The sequence below is a fragment of the Rhyacophila brunnea genome, unplaced genomic scaffold (assembly GCF_057557595.1).
Source record: "Rhyacophila brunnea isolate RB1 unplaced genomic scaffold, BYU_Rbru_1.0 scaffold_14, whole genome shotgun sequence".
NCBI lineage: Eukaryota > Metazoa > Arthropoda > Insecta > Trichoptera > Rhyacophilidae > Rhyacophila > Rhyacophila brunnea.
This window is the reverse complement of record NW_028232796.1, coordinates 31,188,603-31,204,238: the sequence shown is the minus strand read 5'-3', so window position 1 is coordinate 31,204,238 and position 15,636 is coordinate 31,188,603. Positions and strand designations below refer to the sequence as shown.

Sequence of the window (15,636 nt, the reverse complement as noted above, 5' to 3'; positions counted from 1 at the left end):
TTATGTGAGCGAGAAGCTGCGGTAAGGTGTTGTAAAGCGCTTTTGGAGTCTGTTAATATGACAGCGGGTTGCGCAGAGAAACCATCGATTAATGTATATTTTATTGCCTCGTTTATCGCGATCAGCTCCGCAGTAATTATCGGTATTGCTGGGCTTAGCTTCCCGCTGTTGTTCATATCTACTTCTGGTATCACTAGAGCTGCTCCTGCACTATTCTCATTTTCGGACCCATCTGTATCGAGGTGGATCCATCTTACGTACCTACCTCTTTATCAGCGTTTTTTCTACGAACTCTTTTGATTTAGCGGTTGCCCTATTCCGTTTTGGTTTGTCTATTCCTTTGACATCCAAATCTATAACGGAGCTGAGGTCGTATGTACAGCTGGCTTACTCAGCTAATACATACCTAGGCATTTTGTTTTTGTAAAGACTTTGTACAGAATTGGCAATAAGTTGATTGACCGATAATATTTCAGGTCTTCCTGATTTCCATTTTTATGGAGGATGATAATCGAGGCACTGTTTCACGCCTCTGGGACATTTTCTTCGCGCAGGCAGGTTGTGAAAAACACTTCGTTCACGGTCTGTCCGGCTCTCTTGAGAATGTTGATCGTAAGCCCATCTTCTCTTGAAGCTTTTCCATTTTTCATGCCTCTTATTGCATGCTCTACCTCGTAGGTAGTGACTTCAAGAAGACAGTTTTCGTCATCATTGTTCCTCAGGTGGTTTGAACTAGTCGCATTTTTTCTATTTTCGTCATTATAGAGCAAACTGTAGAATTCCACCACTCTGTTCAATAAACCATTCCAGTTTCGCAAAACAATAGTGCCGTCCTCCGCTTTTATTGCTGTGATTTGCATACTCCCTATCCCTAACCGTTGTTTGTTTTTGTTCAGACTTCTCCCTGCTTCTACAGTAGCCTGTATCAGCGTCATATTAAATCTACGGAGGTATTTAGGTATCTTTTTACGGAGAGTTTTGCATTTTGGGATTGTTTGATACTTGAATATGACTCTTTGTTACCCTACGCTGTTTCATTAGATTTGACATATTGGTTGAAAGCTTGTTTGGGGGTGCGGGCTCTGATGCGACTTTGTCTGATTATTTTGCAGATTTTAGTATTATGCGCCTTATGCTTTCTGCATTCGAGAGGGTGATAGGATCATTTTCAGCCTGGAAAGATGAAAGTCTATTTGTCAGTTCAGTCTGAAATTCGGCTTGAGCAGTTGGGATCTTTCGAGATCAGTTTTAAATCTTATCTTGCATCCTCGCCATGTGATGGTCACTGCCTGTATTGAATCTGTTGAGTACGGTGCAGTCTTGAAAAATATCCTTTTTTTTTGTGAGAATGTAATCAATTTCACTGGTTCCTCCTGCTGGGCTCCTCCACGTCCATTTGCGAGGAGGTTTCTTTTTGAAGAAGGAGTTCATGACATGCAGGTTATTTCTCTCGGCAAACTCGACCAGCATGTCACCCCTTGTATCCCTCTGGCCGTATCCAAATCGCCCGACAGCTATATCGTCGCGATGGTAGGAGCTGATCCGCGCATTAAAGTCCGCCATTATCCTTACTTCATTACCTTACCCCACACTTCTAGTCCGTCCACTTGTAGTTCCTTTATAGCAGAGCACATGTCTGCTGTGTAAGTTGATGAAAACTTCATCTTTACGTCCGCTGAGTTCTTGCTGAAGTTCTTCAAGTTTGACGTTGCTGTAGAATGTTCTGGCATTATACGTGGCTATGGTCATCGGAAGGCAGCCGTTCCCGTTGCTCCGGGGATTATTAGCACCATCTGCCTTCCTTTGCTGATTGCTGCCGTGATCAGTGTCAGGTTAGCCTCCGGAGAATAAGGGCCGAGATTTATTGTTGCTGGTTTTCATCGGGAGGTTTTCGGACATAGCACACCACGCTGTCCAGACGGGTTGGTGTGCGGTTTTCTTTCTGGGTTTCCATCCCATAGCCAAAGGTCTCTCGTTTTTAGGCGCCAGAGATTCAACTTTCACCCTTCTCTGTCAGCTATGGATTGACTGCATTGTCTTGCCACATTGCGCGGGTGACGCCGCGGGGAAGCCAGAAATAAGTTTTGTCGGTTCGTGAATTGGCAGCAACACAACATTTTATAGAAGTAGCAGTGGCGATCCTCCCTTGAGAGCGCTGGAGCGGTGCACACCCACCCACTCAATTTATGCGAAAAGACTTTTTTAAATGAGTATTTAATTTATATTTGATTAATTAAAAGTGTTCTGATCTATTACCGTAGTCATTAATTCATATACAAAAACAAATTCTAATATGTGTTTTTAACCGGCTATTTTAAATAATAATATTATATGTTGATGTGAGCGATATTTGCCATCGCTCGACCAAAGCGCCCAGTAATCTAATTTCGATTTCTTTGCAATGAGAAAGAGCGTCGTCTGTCGCGTGGGACAGCAATACGTAAATATTTTTTCTACGTGCTTGGGAGCGACAGTTTCAGTCGCTCTCGGCCCGAACGCAGATTCATCGGTTTTAAAACAATACAGCCCGTATCACACATACAATTATTGTTTGACAATTTTTATTCAATATTATTATAAAAATAAATTCTTTACACAGTACGCATTTAAATTTCCGCACATGTTGACAACATTTCTCAAATTTAGGCGAAGTACAATTTAAAAATAAACTTCAAGTTTTTTTTCAGTTTGATAACTAAATTCACAATGTTTATCAATTATGATATCTCTCCAAACTAGCTCTGTAATACGTCTGACTTTTTAGATAAAAATAAACTCAAAAATGAATTGTCTGTTATTTACAGCTTGGATAATTTTTATAATGCTGATGGCGCCTCAGCATTATAAAACATTTTAATCGAAAAAAATCTCATTGACACATTTACGGAAACGGTTTTACTATTAAATTTAATTTTTACTATTCCGATGACATCAGTGGAAAGCGAAAGATGTTTTTTCACACCCAAACGGATCAGTTAGTAGAAACGCCATCGCGCAATCAAGATTGAACGCATTATGTATGCTCAGTATCGAAAAAAGAATGATACAAGAGATTCCTGACTTCAACAAACGCGTAATTGAAAAATTTGTGTCGATGAAAAACAGAATAATGGATTTCTCATACAAATGAACAATAAATCCCGGTCACTGCCAGATACGAGATATTTCGTTAGTACTAATAATTCGGTCAAAACAAAATAGTTCGTGTCAACCAGTTTGTGTTAAAGTTTAAAATCCATTTTTTTCAATAAAAACTGTTTTTAGAGGTACAACAAATAATAAATAGTGAGTTATTTATGATTTCTTTTAAATGTACTAAATTAAAAAAACCAATAGTTTTTTTTTTGATTTTTCGGTGAAGTTTCGATGAAGGCAAATGCCTTTTTACGGCAGTCAAAAGGTGAAAAAAGTGAACTCCCAGTAAAATAACTCACCGGTCGCCACTGAGAAGTAGGCTTATTGGCATCAGCATACTTTATTGAGGCCAGAGCTCGACCGTTTTTCACACCGGCAAGGTGATACCATTTAACCTAAACTATTCACCGCTACTCTTGAGGACTTATTTAGGAAACTTGATTGGGAGGGAAAAGGTGTTCCAATTAATGGGGAGTACCTCAGTCACCTGCGCTTTGCAGATGATATTGTAATACTTTCACAAGACATAAAAGACCTCCAAGGTAGAATCCAAGAACTCGCGGATGTCAGTCAAATGGTCGGCCTAAAGATAGGTAAACGTCTCAAAGACAAAAGTGATGAGGAACTGTTTTTCGGACCCTACGAATATCTGTATTAATGGCACCTAACCCGAGCAAGTAAGCAGCTACGTATATCTCGGACAGCAGGTGTCCATAGACGGAAGCATGCACGATGAAATTGCTCGAAGAACAAAGCTGGGATAGAGTGCTTTCGGACGTCTGAATAGTATCTTCAAGAGTGACCTACCGTTGTGTCTTAAGTGTAGGGTGTTCGACCAATGTGTGCTACCCGTATGGCTGCGAGACTTGGACCCTCAACACGAGAAATGTCCAAAGGCTAAGAGTCGCACAGCGAGGCATGGAGAGGTGCATGTTGGGCATCATGCGAAAGGACCGTAAGAGAAACCAATGGGTTAGGAAGCAAACAGAAGTACGTGATGTAATAGACGTTGCCAAACAGCTGAAATGGAGATGGGCGGGGCACATTTCTTGCCGAAAAGACGGCCGCTGGACAAATGCCGTCATCCAGTGGTACTTAAGGGGCACAAAACGGCCACAGGGTCGCCCTAAAAGCCGCTGGATTGACGAACACTTTGCTGTTTCTGAATTCCTGAAACCTGTTGAGAAAAGCTTCCCTCATATTTAAAATTGTTGTTTTTAAATAGCATATGTCAATATCAGAATTATTTTCTTGGCGATGTTTCAGCAGGCTTAGAAAGGGAATCGAAGATTCTCTTTCGAAATCTTGAGCAAAAAGGTATAATTTGTTTTCGAATGAAATAACTTCTTCCTACATCAAAAAATGTGTGTTTCCTTCTCCCTGCAGTTTACGATTAAGCTGATTTAGATGAGACGTAACGTCTATCACGAAATGTTTTTTTTGGATCAACTGTTATCCGCTATTTTTAGATATTGAACACTCTTCTAAAGTAGAAATGCTTAAATTTCTGTTAATAAGGAAGCGAATCGTTTTAAAATGATAAACAATGTACCATATTATGCAGCAGAAGATCTGCGTACTCACTCTCCATTTCAACTAAAAAATCTTTAAATTGGCGATGATTAAGAGCTAACTTTACAAATTTCTTCTGGAAATGTGTGCGCAGAAAGCTTTTCTTGACGAATGATGCAATGGTAAGTAACTTGTGATTATTTTTTTCTTTCAAAATAATTACAAAACTTTTTTCTACGCCGGCCATACATTTCGCTCTATCTGTTCAAATTGACACAATTTTATCAAGTGGAATATGATATTTTTCCATGCACATGATTACAGCATTTTCAATATGTATACTCTCCACGTGTTTGACCCTTGAGTGGCATTAATCTTTAAAGTTCTTCTTTAAGACCTGTAGATAAAATTAATGGTTCAAATTTGTGCTGTATCATTTATGTAACAAAACTCGTCAACTGCTATTAATAATGCTGAAACTTATTTAAGATCTTCGACTTGCTGGTTGGTAATATTCGAAGAGATTTTGACATTGTATGTTTCTGTCCGTACGTGGACATTTGTGGCACCACCACACTCAAGGGGCCAAAGAGCCACATGCGGTTTGCGGTTTGCCGACCACTGGTGTAGGGGAACCTGTTGTACCTCGGACCTATTTTCTGTTTTTGATTTTTCATAAATTACTGGTTATAGGTAAAATTGCCAACTTTAGTTGGTTTGATTTTAGCATCTGTTGCGCATGCTTTGATACATGTATCAAATTAAATATCTTGATATTTATGGTGATTTTAGGCCATATAAAAAAATGTGGATTTAGGTCCAAGGTACAACAGGGGTGTTGTACCTCGAACATATGAAGGTTGTACCTTGGACATACATTTAAAAATCTTAATAAGGGGACATTTAGGTACCTATGCTAAATAAAAACACAGATTTATTAAATTCGTATTCGCTTGTTTATTACGACAAAAGAAAATAAGCTTTTTACAAATATATTTTATGGAACAGAAGAACATTTTTTCATAACAGTTATACTTAATTATAAACCATAATTATCTTAATTAGAATTAGGTAGATATTATAACACATAAAATGAATCGTATTTAATAATAAAACCTCAATTATCTCTTCCTTATCACCCTAATACTTGACCATTTCCTTAACTTGATAAATGTAGATTTAAAATTTAATAAATTAAGTAAATTTAGATTGGCATTTTTCAGGTAGTAGAATTTTCTGGATTACGTCACCTCAAGGATAATTCTTTGAGTCGATGTTCTCCGACCATTTCCAACCCTTTAGCGATTTTTGCATTGAGCTAATCTTGGCTCCATCCTTGCATATTTCTAGGATCTTTCCTAGAAAATAATTATTCTCTTTCATAAAGAAAAATTACAAAATCCCCCACTTGATATTCTAAATTCAGTGTAGATTAAAATTAATCTGGAAATTCTTGAGGTCCTTCTGAATCGCTGGAGTCTTGAAGTGCAAAATTATCAGCCGATGACTCTGCTGATGAAGATTCGAAACTAACTAATAGCCTTTTCTTAACAGCAGAAACTTTTTTAAGAACATAATTAGTTTTTTTCGATGGAATAATATTTTAAATCTTCGCCAGCTTGGTTTTCTTCTTATCCTCGATTCTTAATTTCTCCGGTGTATCAGTCAGACTACGAGATCGACCCTTTTCTCGCCCCTGGCGATTATTTTTCCGCAGGGCAGCTTTGGGGTGAGGTCTTATCATAGAAGGCATACTGCAAAGATGCAGCTTCTGTAATGTATTGCAGCAACATATTATGTTCTTCTTCTTCACTGAAAATTTTCTTTAAAGCAAGATTTTCATAAAGGGTGCAGGCTTTTCAGTATTTTCAAAATGATGAATATACTTTCTTATTGTGCTTCTGAGTAACCCGTTTAGTTTCGGAGCTCTGTTCAGCGTATATTTATGTTATTTTATTAAACGGATCGCACTGTGTATTTTTTCGTTATCCGGGCGAACCCTCTTGATTCCTGTCTTGATACGTACGAGGCATATTAAGTAAACCTGGAACAAGTTTAAACAATAGTTTGAATTAAATTGAATGTTTAAATGAATGAACAATACTAATCATAGTCATACACAATATGGGTGGCAAACGCGTTGTACCTTGGACATGTTCGAGGTACAACGCATTTTTTATGTCCAAGGTACAACACCACGCCAAAATGACAAAAACAATTAATAGTTTTTTTTAGGTAAGGAATACAAAATCTATAATAACCCAATGTTATGGACATATGAAATTTAATTCAATTACACTATTACTTATTCACACAAGAAACATAGTATGGCATATATTTACAAAAAAAAAAAATGGAAAAAACTTACTTTTACGAACGAAAATTTTCAAACTCACTTCACATAAACACGCGTGCCGCTTGCCATCTGAAACTAGCGTTAATTATCCACTAAGATGAAGGTGTTCAAAGTACTATTGTAAATTTTAAGATAAAATGGCGCCAACATACAAAAACATGCATGTGTTCGAGGTAAAACCCTGTCCAAGGTACAACAGCTTCCCCTACCCTATATTTATTTTTAGTACAATAAATTTAACAACATTTTATGTGCACTATTTATGGTGGATTTTAACAGGCTACCTCCATTCTTCGCTACTGGTGTCAACCCACATCAGTCTACCCTATTTCTATTTAGAACAATTAGTTTTACAGAATTTACTGTGCACTGTTTATGGTGGATTTTGACAGCCTACCTCCACCCATCATCGCTATTGGTGTGCACTATTTATGGTGGATTTTAACAGCCGACCTCCAACCTTCGCTACACTACAACTAACAATTGGTTTAGGAAAAATTAATATGCGCTATTTATGGCGGATATTAATAGCCTACATCCACCCTTTGCTAATGGTGTCAACCGATATCAGTCTACCGTATTCATATTTAGAACAGTTATTAGTTTAACAGAATTTAGTGTGCACTATTTATTTTGGATTTTAAGAGCCTACCTCCACCTATCGCTACTGGTGTCAACCCATATCAGTCTACCATATTCATATTTAAAACAATTCTTCTTCTTCTTTGCCCATATCCGCCCCTTAACTGGAGCATATGGACACCACGCGGCGCCTCCAAGAATCCCTGTCGCTCGCCAGTCTTCTTGCTTCGTTCCAGGTCAAACCAGCATCCCGTAGCTCCGCCGTATACACTCTGTAGATTGTATTTAGCGGCCTTCCAGGACGCCGGAATCCGGTCGGCTTGAAGAACAGGCAAGCCAGGTTAAAGTTCTCTTCTGGCATCCGCAGCACGTGGCCGAGCCAGGTCCAACGTCGCCTCTTCACTTTCAGCGTGATGAGAGGCTGCTTGGTACGTTCTCTTATCTCCTCGTTGCTCCTAAAGTCATACCACCGCACACCCAGTATTCGTCGCAAACATCTGTTTTCGAAGCTCAGTATACGGTTGCTCTGAGCCTTCGTAAGGTGCCATGATTCGCTACCGTAAAGCAGCACCGTCAGAATGCAAGCGTCGAATAGGCGGCATTTGGTTTTGACCGAGTACAATCGTGAGTCCCAGACATTTCGCATCGAGTTGAATGTTGCTCCAGCCATTCCCATTTGGATAGCGAGCTCTTTCTGCAAAATGCCATCTCCCGTGATGTGTACCCCCAGGTACTTGAAGCTGTCGACGCTCTCGATGCTCTGTCCATCGCTAATCAGAGGGAAATCTGGATCAGGACAGGTGCTATTGCACAAGACGTTGGTTTTCTTCGCGTTGATTTTCAAACCAACGCGAGAGGAGTTGTTATGCAACCTGTCGATTGTCTCTTGAATGCCCTCGATTGAGTTGTCGAATAGGACAGCATCATCGGCGTATTCCAGGTCGCATAGCTTCACCGTGGGGGTAACAGGTATGCCTCGGTCGGGTGGTATTGACTTCCGTAGTATGAAGTCAAAGAGAATGATAAAGAGAAACGGTGCAAGGACACAACCCTGTCTGACTCCGGTCGTGACCCCGAACCATTCCGTGACAGTGTCTCCAATTCTGACACAGCATTCGCTATTCTCGTGCAGGCTTTTGATTATGGCAATGATCTTGGGAGGGATCCCGTATGCTCCCAGTATCATCCAGAGGGAGGGGCGGTGCGGACTGTCGAAAGCCTTCTCATAATCCACAAAACAGCAGGCCATCGGACTGTTCAACTCATGGCTCTGCTGGAGAAGACATCGAAGGTTGTGGATTTGGTCTGCACACGCTCGACCAGGTAGAAACCCGGCTTGGTTTTTCCTGAGGACGTGCATTATTGGGTCCCTTATTCTCATCAAAATGATGTTTGCCAAAATCTTTCCCGGAACACTGAGTAGCGTAATGCCTCGGTAATTGTCGCAGCTTAGAGGGTCACCTTTTTTAAGAAGTGTGATGATTTCACCGTTCACCCAGTCCCTTGGGCAGCGCTCTTCTTCCCACACCTTTGTCATCAGATGAAACATAGGGTGCAGGATTGCGCTCAAGCTGTACTTGAGGAATTCAGGATGAATCCCGTCTCCCCCCGGTGCCTTTCCGTTCTTGAGCCTTTTCACAGCCGATTTTATCTCGGTGTGCGTGGGCGGGCAATCGGAAATGTCGGTCGCTCGGGGAATGTCCAAAAGTAAAGCTTCCGCAGATATGTCAAAGGGATCCAAGGGGGGTGGGCGGTTCAGCACTCCGCAGAAATGATTCTTCCAAATCTTCTTGACGCATTCTGCGTCAGACTCTATTGCTCCACTGGGACCACGAATGGCTCCGGGAGTCGGTGGTCGCCTGCCGCAGACTTCACGGGTGATTCGGAAGAGTTTCCTGGTGTCATTTCTGCTTGCTGCCTCCTCTGCCGCTTCAATTTGCCGGTTCATAAAATTGCGCTTGTCCAACCGCACGGATCGTTTGACTACCCTGTCTTGGGTCTGGTAGTCAGTCCGGCGGTCCTCGGTTCGGTCGGGGTCTCTCTCCTCGTCTCTCAGGGCTTTCAGCCTGGCTCGTTCACCAATTTCAACCCACGTTTCGTCAGACATCCACTTTGGCTGCTCACTCCTTCTGGTACCAAGGACGGTACGAGCCGACGACACAATCGCACTCTTTATGAGGCTCCAGTCCGCCTCAATGAGGTCGGATTCAGATTTGTGCCGCTCGTAGATACGATCTACACTATCTCGTACAGCAGTTTCGAAGTCGGTCCGAATTCTTCGGCGTCGGAGCTTCTCAACGTCAATTCGTTCGCACTTTGGAGGCCTCGCCTGGCGACTGAGTTTTACTCGGATGTTTCCAATAAGTAACTCATGATCGCTATGGATATCGGCGCCTCTGTAAGTACGCACGTCGAGAAGTTCCTTTCGGTGCTTCAAGCTGTATAAGAAGTGGTCAATCTGCGTCCTCGTGCGTCCATCAGGAGACGTCCACGTATATTTGTGAATGTCTTTGTGGGGAAAAACAGTGCCTCCGATTGCAAGCTCGTTCAGAGTGGCGAATTCTACGAGCCGCTCACCATTATCGTTGGGGTCACCGAGGCCGTGTCGTCCCATCACCGTGGGGCCAAGCACCGGGTCTGCTCCTACTCTCGCATTATAATCCCCCATTACAATCACGCGGTCTCTTCGGGGGATGGCGGAGACTGCCGCGTGGAGAGAATCGTAAAAAGCATCCTTTGTCTGCGCGTCGGCATCCTCAGTGGGGGCGTAGCACTGAAAGACGGTCAAGGAGCTACCAGGCGTCTTGAAGGAGGCACGTATCAGTCTCTCCGAGATTGGTTCCCATTTCACGAGGCAACGGGCCGCTCTCTTTGACATCAACACTGCCACTCCCTGGCGATGGTATTGCTCCTGACCTGAGTAGACAATAGAGTAACCCTCAATCAACTTTCTCCCGGCTCCTTTCCAGCGCACTTCGCTCAGCCCTAGGATGTCCACACCGAAGGTGTGCATGATGCGTGTGGCGTGCAGGTCCTTTCCGGGGGTACGCAGGGTGCGAACATTATATGTCCCAATGCGCATACTCGAGTTGTTAGAGAGGATTACTCTACCTGTTTCATTGTCCATTTCCATGCAAGGTCGTCGTTTTACAGAGCCGGTTGTCGTCCGAGGCTGCTGTGTAGGTGTTTTGTTAATCTGTTTCGTTTAAGGAGGCAAGGTGATTAGCCCAGCGCTCCCGAGGCCTGAGCCACGAGGGCCCTGAAGGTCGGCTCGACCAGGTTTTTCTGTCGGGGATTTCCTTCCCTTAGCCAGAAGGCCAGTTTTATGGCGCCGGTCACTCGCCCTTCGCCTCCTGCTGTTAGCTACAGCGTACGCTGCATTGCCCGGAGGTCGCCACGGGGAGGCCAGCAGATGGGACTTGCTGGCAGTTTGGCATTTCCCAACTTTTGCTATGAACACATCTACTGGCGTCAATGTGTCCACTTGGGGCCGACCAGCCGTTGACCACCAAAACAATTAGTTTAACAAAATTTAGTATGCACTATTTATGGCGGATTTTAACGTCCTAAATCTACCCTTCGCTACTGGTGTTAACCCACATCAGTTTACCCAATTCATATTTAGAACAGTTATTTTAACAAAAATTAATGTGCGCTATTTATGGCAGATATTAACAATCTACCTCCACCCTTCGCTATTGGTGTCAACCCACATCAGTTTACGTTTACGCCGCTATTCTGACAAGACGTGCAAGTCTGCGCTCTAAGTTTAAATTCAATAATTTACTTATAAAACTGAATTACAATGTCTAAAAACATCGGTATTACCATGGAAAATGTGGATTTGTTGTGTGTTATAAGACAGCAGTCTGAAATGATTGCCATTTTGTTAAAAAAGGTAGAATCAATTGAAAAAATTCTAACTGATCACCAAATTTATAAAAATAAATCAGTGTCATTTAAAAGTGCAATTAAGCCCAGTGCAATTGTAGTAGACGTACCATTGCCAGCGACATCGCCTACACCGGCAGCGCGTGCACTAGCGAACGAGCGAGCGAACGACACTGTTTGCTTCTCGCTCTCGCCTCCTGTGCCGGCACCAAGATCGACACCGCCACCAACTTATGCGAGGACGACACGGTCGCAATCGAAAATTAAAACAAAAATAGAAAATTATCCTGCACTCGGGGTTATTCCAGCAGTCGCCCCAGAAGAGGACTCCTCATCGTCACACGAGGCCTCACAACCGAAACCAGCTGAAGATTTACCTACGCCTAGGATTGTTGATGGATGGGCCACCGTTGCACGGAAGCGGCGTGTCGCGGTTCGGGGAAACCTCGCTGGACGAGCAAAAACTGTTGTGAAGCAGTATCACATCTGCCCGCTTCACAGAGATACAACAATGGCTGATGTTTTAACCTATTTAAATAAGTTATGTACCGCTGATTTCACAGTCGTGAAAATTAAATCAAGGGGGGACTACGCATCCTTCAGGGTAGGTATCCCTTCTGATGTCACGGACACTGTTTTGAGGGCGGATAACTGGCCACTTCACTCATTCATAAAAGAATGGGTGTCGAGAGTGGAAACTCCACGGTTGCCGGTTAGCTAAAAATTATGTATTAACACTTATTTTATGTCATGTCGTGAACGTTTTGAATTTGTAATTTGTTATGTTCATTATATGTAAAATAAATAAATTTGATTTGAATTTGATTTTTGATCGTATTCATATTAAGAACAATTAGTTTATCAAAAATTAATATGCACTATTTATGGCGGATTTTAACAGTCTACACCCACCCTTCGCTACTGGTGTGCACTATTTATGGTAGATTTTAACAGCCTACCTCCAACCTTCGCTACACTACAACTAACAATTAGTTTAGGAAAAATTAATATGCGCTATTTATGGCGGATATTAACAGTCTACCTCCACCCTTCGCTACTGTTGTCCACCCATATCAATCTACCCTATTTATATTTAAAACAATTCGTTTAACAGAATTTAGTGTGCACAATTTATGGTGGATCAAAATTTGCGCATATTATTGATTCATGAGATACAAACCTACAAATTAAGACATCGCATTTATTGCGATATCAACTAAAGATTAGGCACCATGTATTTTTTTCAAATCGCCTTCCACTACTTGTTGACTTGATTAGAAAAGTTCATTTTATTATTACTGCATTCCTTCAGTCGTCGCAATCAAAGTGTCTAGTTACCAATTTATTTTGTTGCAGGTACTGACACATCTCGGGGGAGTCGGATAGCTCAGGTGGTAGTGTTTATCACCCCTCGATAGTACAAAATTAAAATTATTATTCTTTAGTAACTTGTTAACTGTCACTTTGTGTTTTTTGTAAGCAAGATTTATTTTTATTTGTCTTTCAATGCCAAATCTTTATCGGTCCACTGAGTCGACACACAGCTAAACGCGCGTAATTTTTTTTCACAGTATGGAGAAGGTTAAAGAAAATATATTTAGTAATGAAACACTCAGAACCTTTCGTATTATTGTTTATTCAGGGCACAATTAACTCCTACGTATATTATTGTAATTCAGACGGGAGACAACACACAGCTAACGATACTATAAATTATCTCACTGCACGTGTGCAAGACAAGATGGCCACGATACGTTTTTTTCTTATTTTTGGCGGAGACACCATACGGACGCGGTGTCCCTTCGAATCGGAAATTTATAACTAATGGGTACATCCCGGGACCTGGTGGCTAGCTCGGGATGTTGGTGGGACTCCACAAAAATTAATGACTAAATGGGTATTTCTTTTCTCAAATTCTACGCGTCGCTCTGAATTGAGGAGGCCAGATGTCAACTGTTTTTTTCGCAACCATAGATTCACTAGCAGTGTTGCCACCCTTCCCTCACATACTCCTTATTATTAATTAATTAAAATACTTCTTACGTGCTAAGTACAAGTTGAATATTTTTGACAGCTAATCAAGGAATAATGGACGTACGTCCGCCCATTGTTGACTAGGAGGTCAGGAGACATGGTTATACCTAATAATTAATTTTATCTATCGGGAGAAGCCCAATGATCATCGATATGACAGTACCTACTACACACACATTCCATTCTGGATCATCTTTAGTTTGGTTTTGTGAGAATATAAATAGAGCCACAAAATGGCAACCTTCCTACTAGATACATAATATATTTTAACTTCTGGACCAACTTTAGTTCAGCTTTGAGGATATAAATAGAGCAACAAAATGGCAACCTTTATTAGAAAAATGGCCGTTTCTAGAACAATTTGAGCATATTTTTATGACGAGTACATCGACTGGAGTTAGTGCCAAACTGGCAACCTATGAAACTATTGAAGCGATGTTGTCAATTCGCGCAGACGTATTCTATTTCAACGAAGATAAATGGCTTTAAAGGTGGATCAACACCTCCTCTAACGTCTTACACGATCAACAAACAACGAGAAGAGTTGATTATATATATGTACTGACAATCCTCCTTGCAGGATCCTGGTGATAGGTTTCGGCTGGGGTTCGATTGACCATTAACACACGGCTAACAATAATCAGAAAACACAGAACAGATTAATAAATATAAATTTAATGTAAAAGCCACCGCCATAGGCCTATATTTTGAAGCAGTATATTTTATGGCGGTCAAGCTTTAAAACCTAAATAACATAACAAAGCATGCCGACGGCACTCAATATTGAATGTACGTTACATTTACGTAACAATCTTTAATGCATAGCATTATCATACAGATGTATCTATTGAAAATAACATATTCTAACTCTAACACGTGTTTAAGATTATCCCATATTTTTCCACACTTGAGATCCGTTGCTTGTTATACCACACCCAGTAGGGTAAGCCAGTTGCCATTAATTTTGTGTCCCTGTCAGGAAACTTTAAAATATTTAGTAACGCAAGTAATAAATAAACACATAATGTTGTAGACTTACGGAGAACATTAAATTTGATCCATCTAATTAAAAATTCCGTGGAATACCTACCTAAAGATAGTAGAAGCTCAATTTTCCTATGAAACGTTAACCAATCATATTTCTTCTGAGTACGGCTACCAAATTTAAACACAACATAGTTAACCACATTTTCTACTAAATTAACTAAAAATAATTACCCTCTAACTTTATATTTAACACAAACACAATAAATTTCAGCAACACGTGTCCGCAGTTTTTAAATGACTGTAGTCAATTAATGGACAACGCACTCAATACAAGCAAGTAAATTCACGCATAGCGACATTCGCACATGTATAGGTAGACGTCACGCAATTTCCATTATTCGATATCACACATCGGGAATTTATAGCAATATCACCTTTATTGTAATGGCGTTAGAATAGTGTTTCTAGTGTCAATGTTCATATGAGCGAACCCGTTAGAACCAAACCATTTGGCAGACCCGACAAAAAGCATCGGGAATTTATAGCAATATCACCTTTATTTTAATGGCGTTAGAACAGATTATGCCATTCGGCAGATCCGACAAAAAAGTGAGTGTCATTTTTTTATCCAGATGCTTCGTCCATATTAATGTCATTGACTGTTAGTCATCCAAATCAATATTTACCGGCAACGTGTACAAGAAATATTTAATTCAGCTGTAGAAATTCTATCTCACTCTAACGCATATTGCGGAGATATAAGATTCTCACTCGCACGTATGGTTCGTTTTTGTTCAGACCTTGGTATAAAACACAAAACTCTTCTCTGATTACAATTCAAACTTTGTGTCATCTTCCGCGATTGGAATATTTTGAATCTACTTACAATTATTTAAAGTTTTATTCAAATGGATTGAACGAGATTTTACTAACGAATAAAACAGCATTAAAACATAATTTTATGAAAAATGGTAAATAGAACTGTGTTGATCCAAGTGAGAGTTCTAGCCCAAATAATATGAATACGTACCTATAACTACCTTTTGAAGATTATTTGAATGTCAAGCGTATTTTTACACTTCGTTTTTCCTTATTTTTCGACATAAATGAATGAATTCATATTATACGAGTATTAAATT

General features: G+C 40.7%; 1 protein-coding gene across 1 annotated transcript; it reads right to left on the bottom strand.

The window, feature by feature from the left end:
* Positions 1-1,248: 1,248 nt before the first annotated feature.
* LOC147075854 (uncharacterized) lies at positions 1,249-1,563 on the bottom strand. Its single transcript, XM_085942384.1, has one exon. It carries the CDS (start codon positions 1,561-1,563, stop codon positions 1,249-1,251), a length of 315 nt encoding a protein of 104 aa, XP_085798510.1.
* Positions 1,564-15,636: the final 14,073 nt, after the last annotated feature.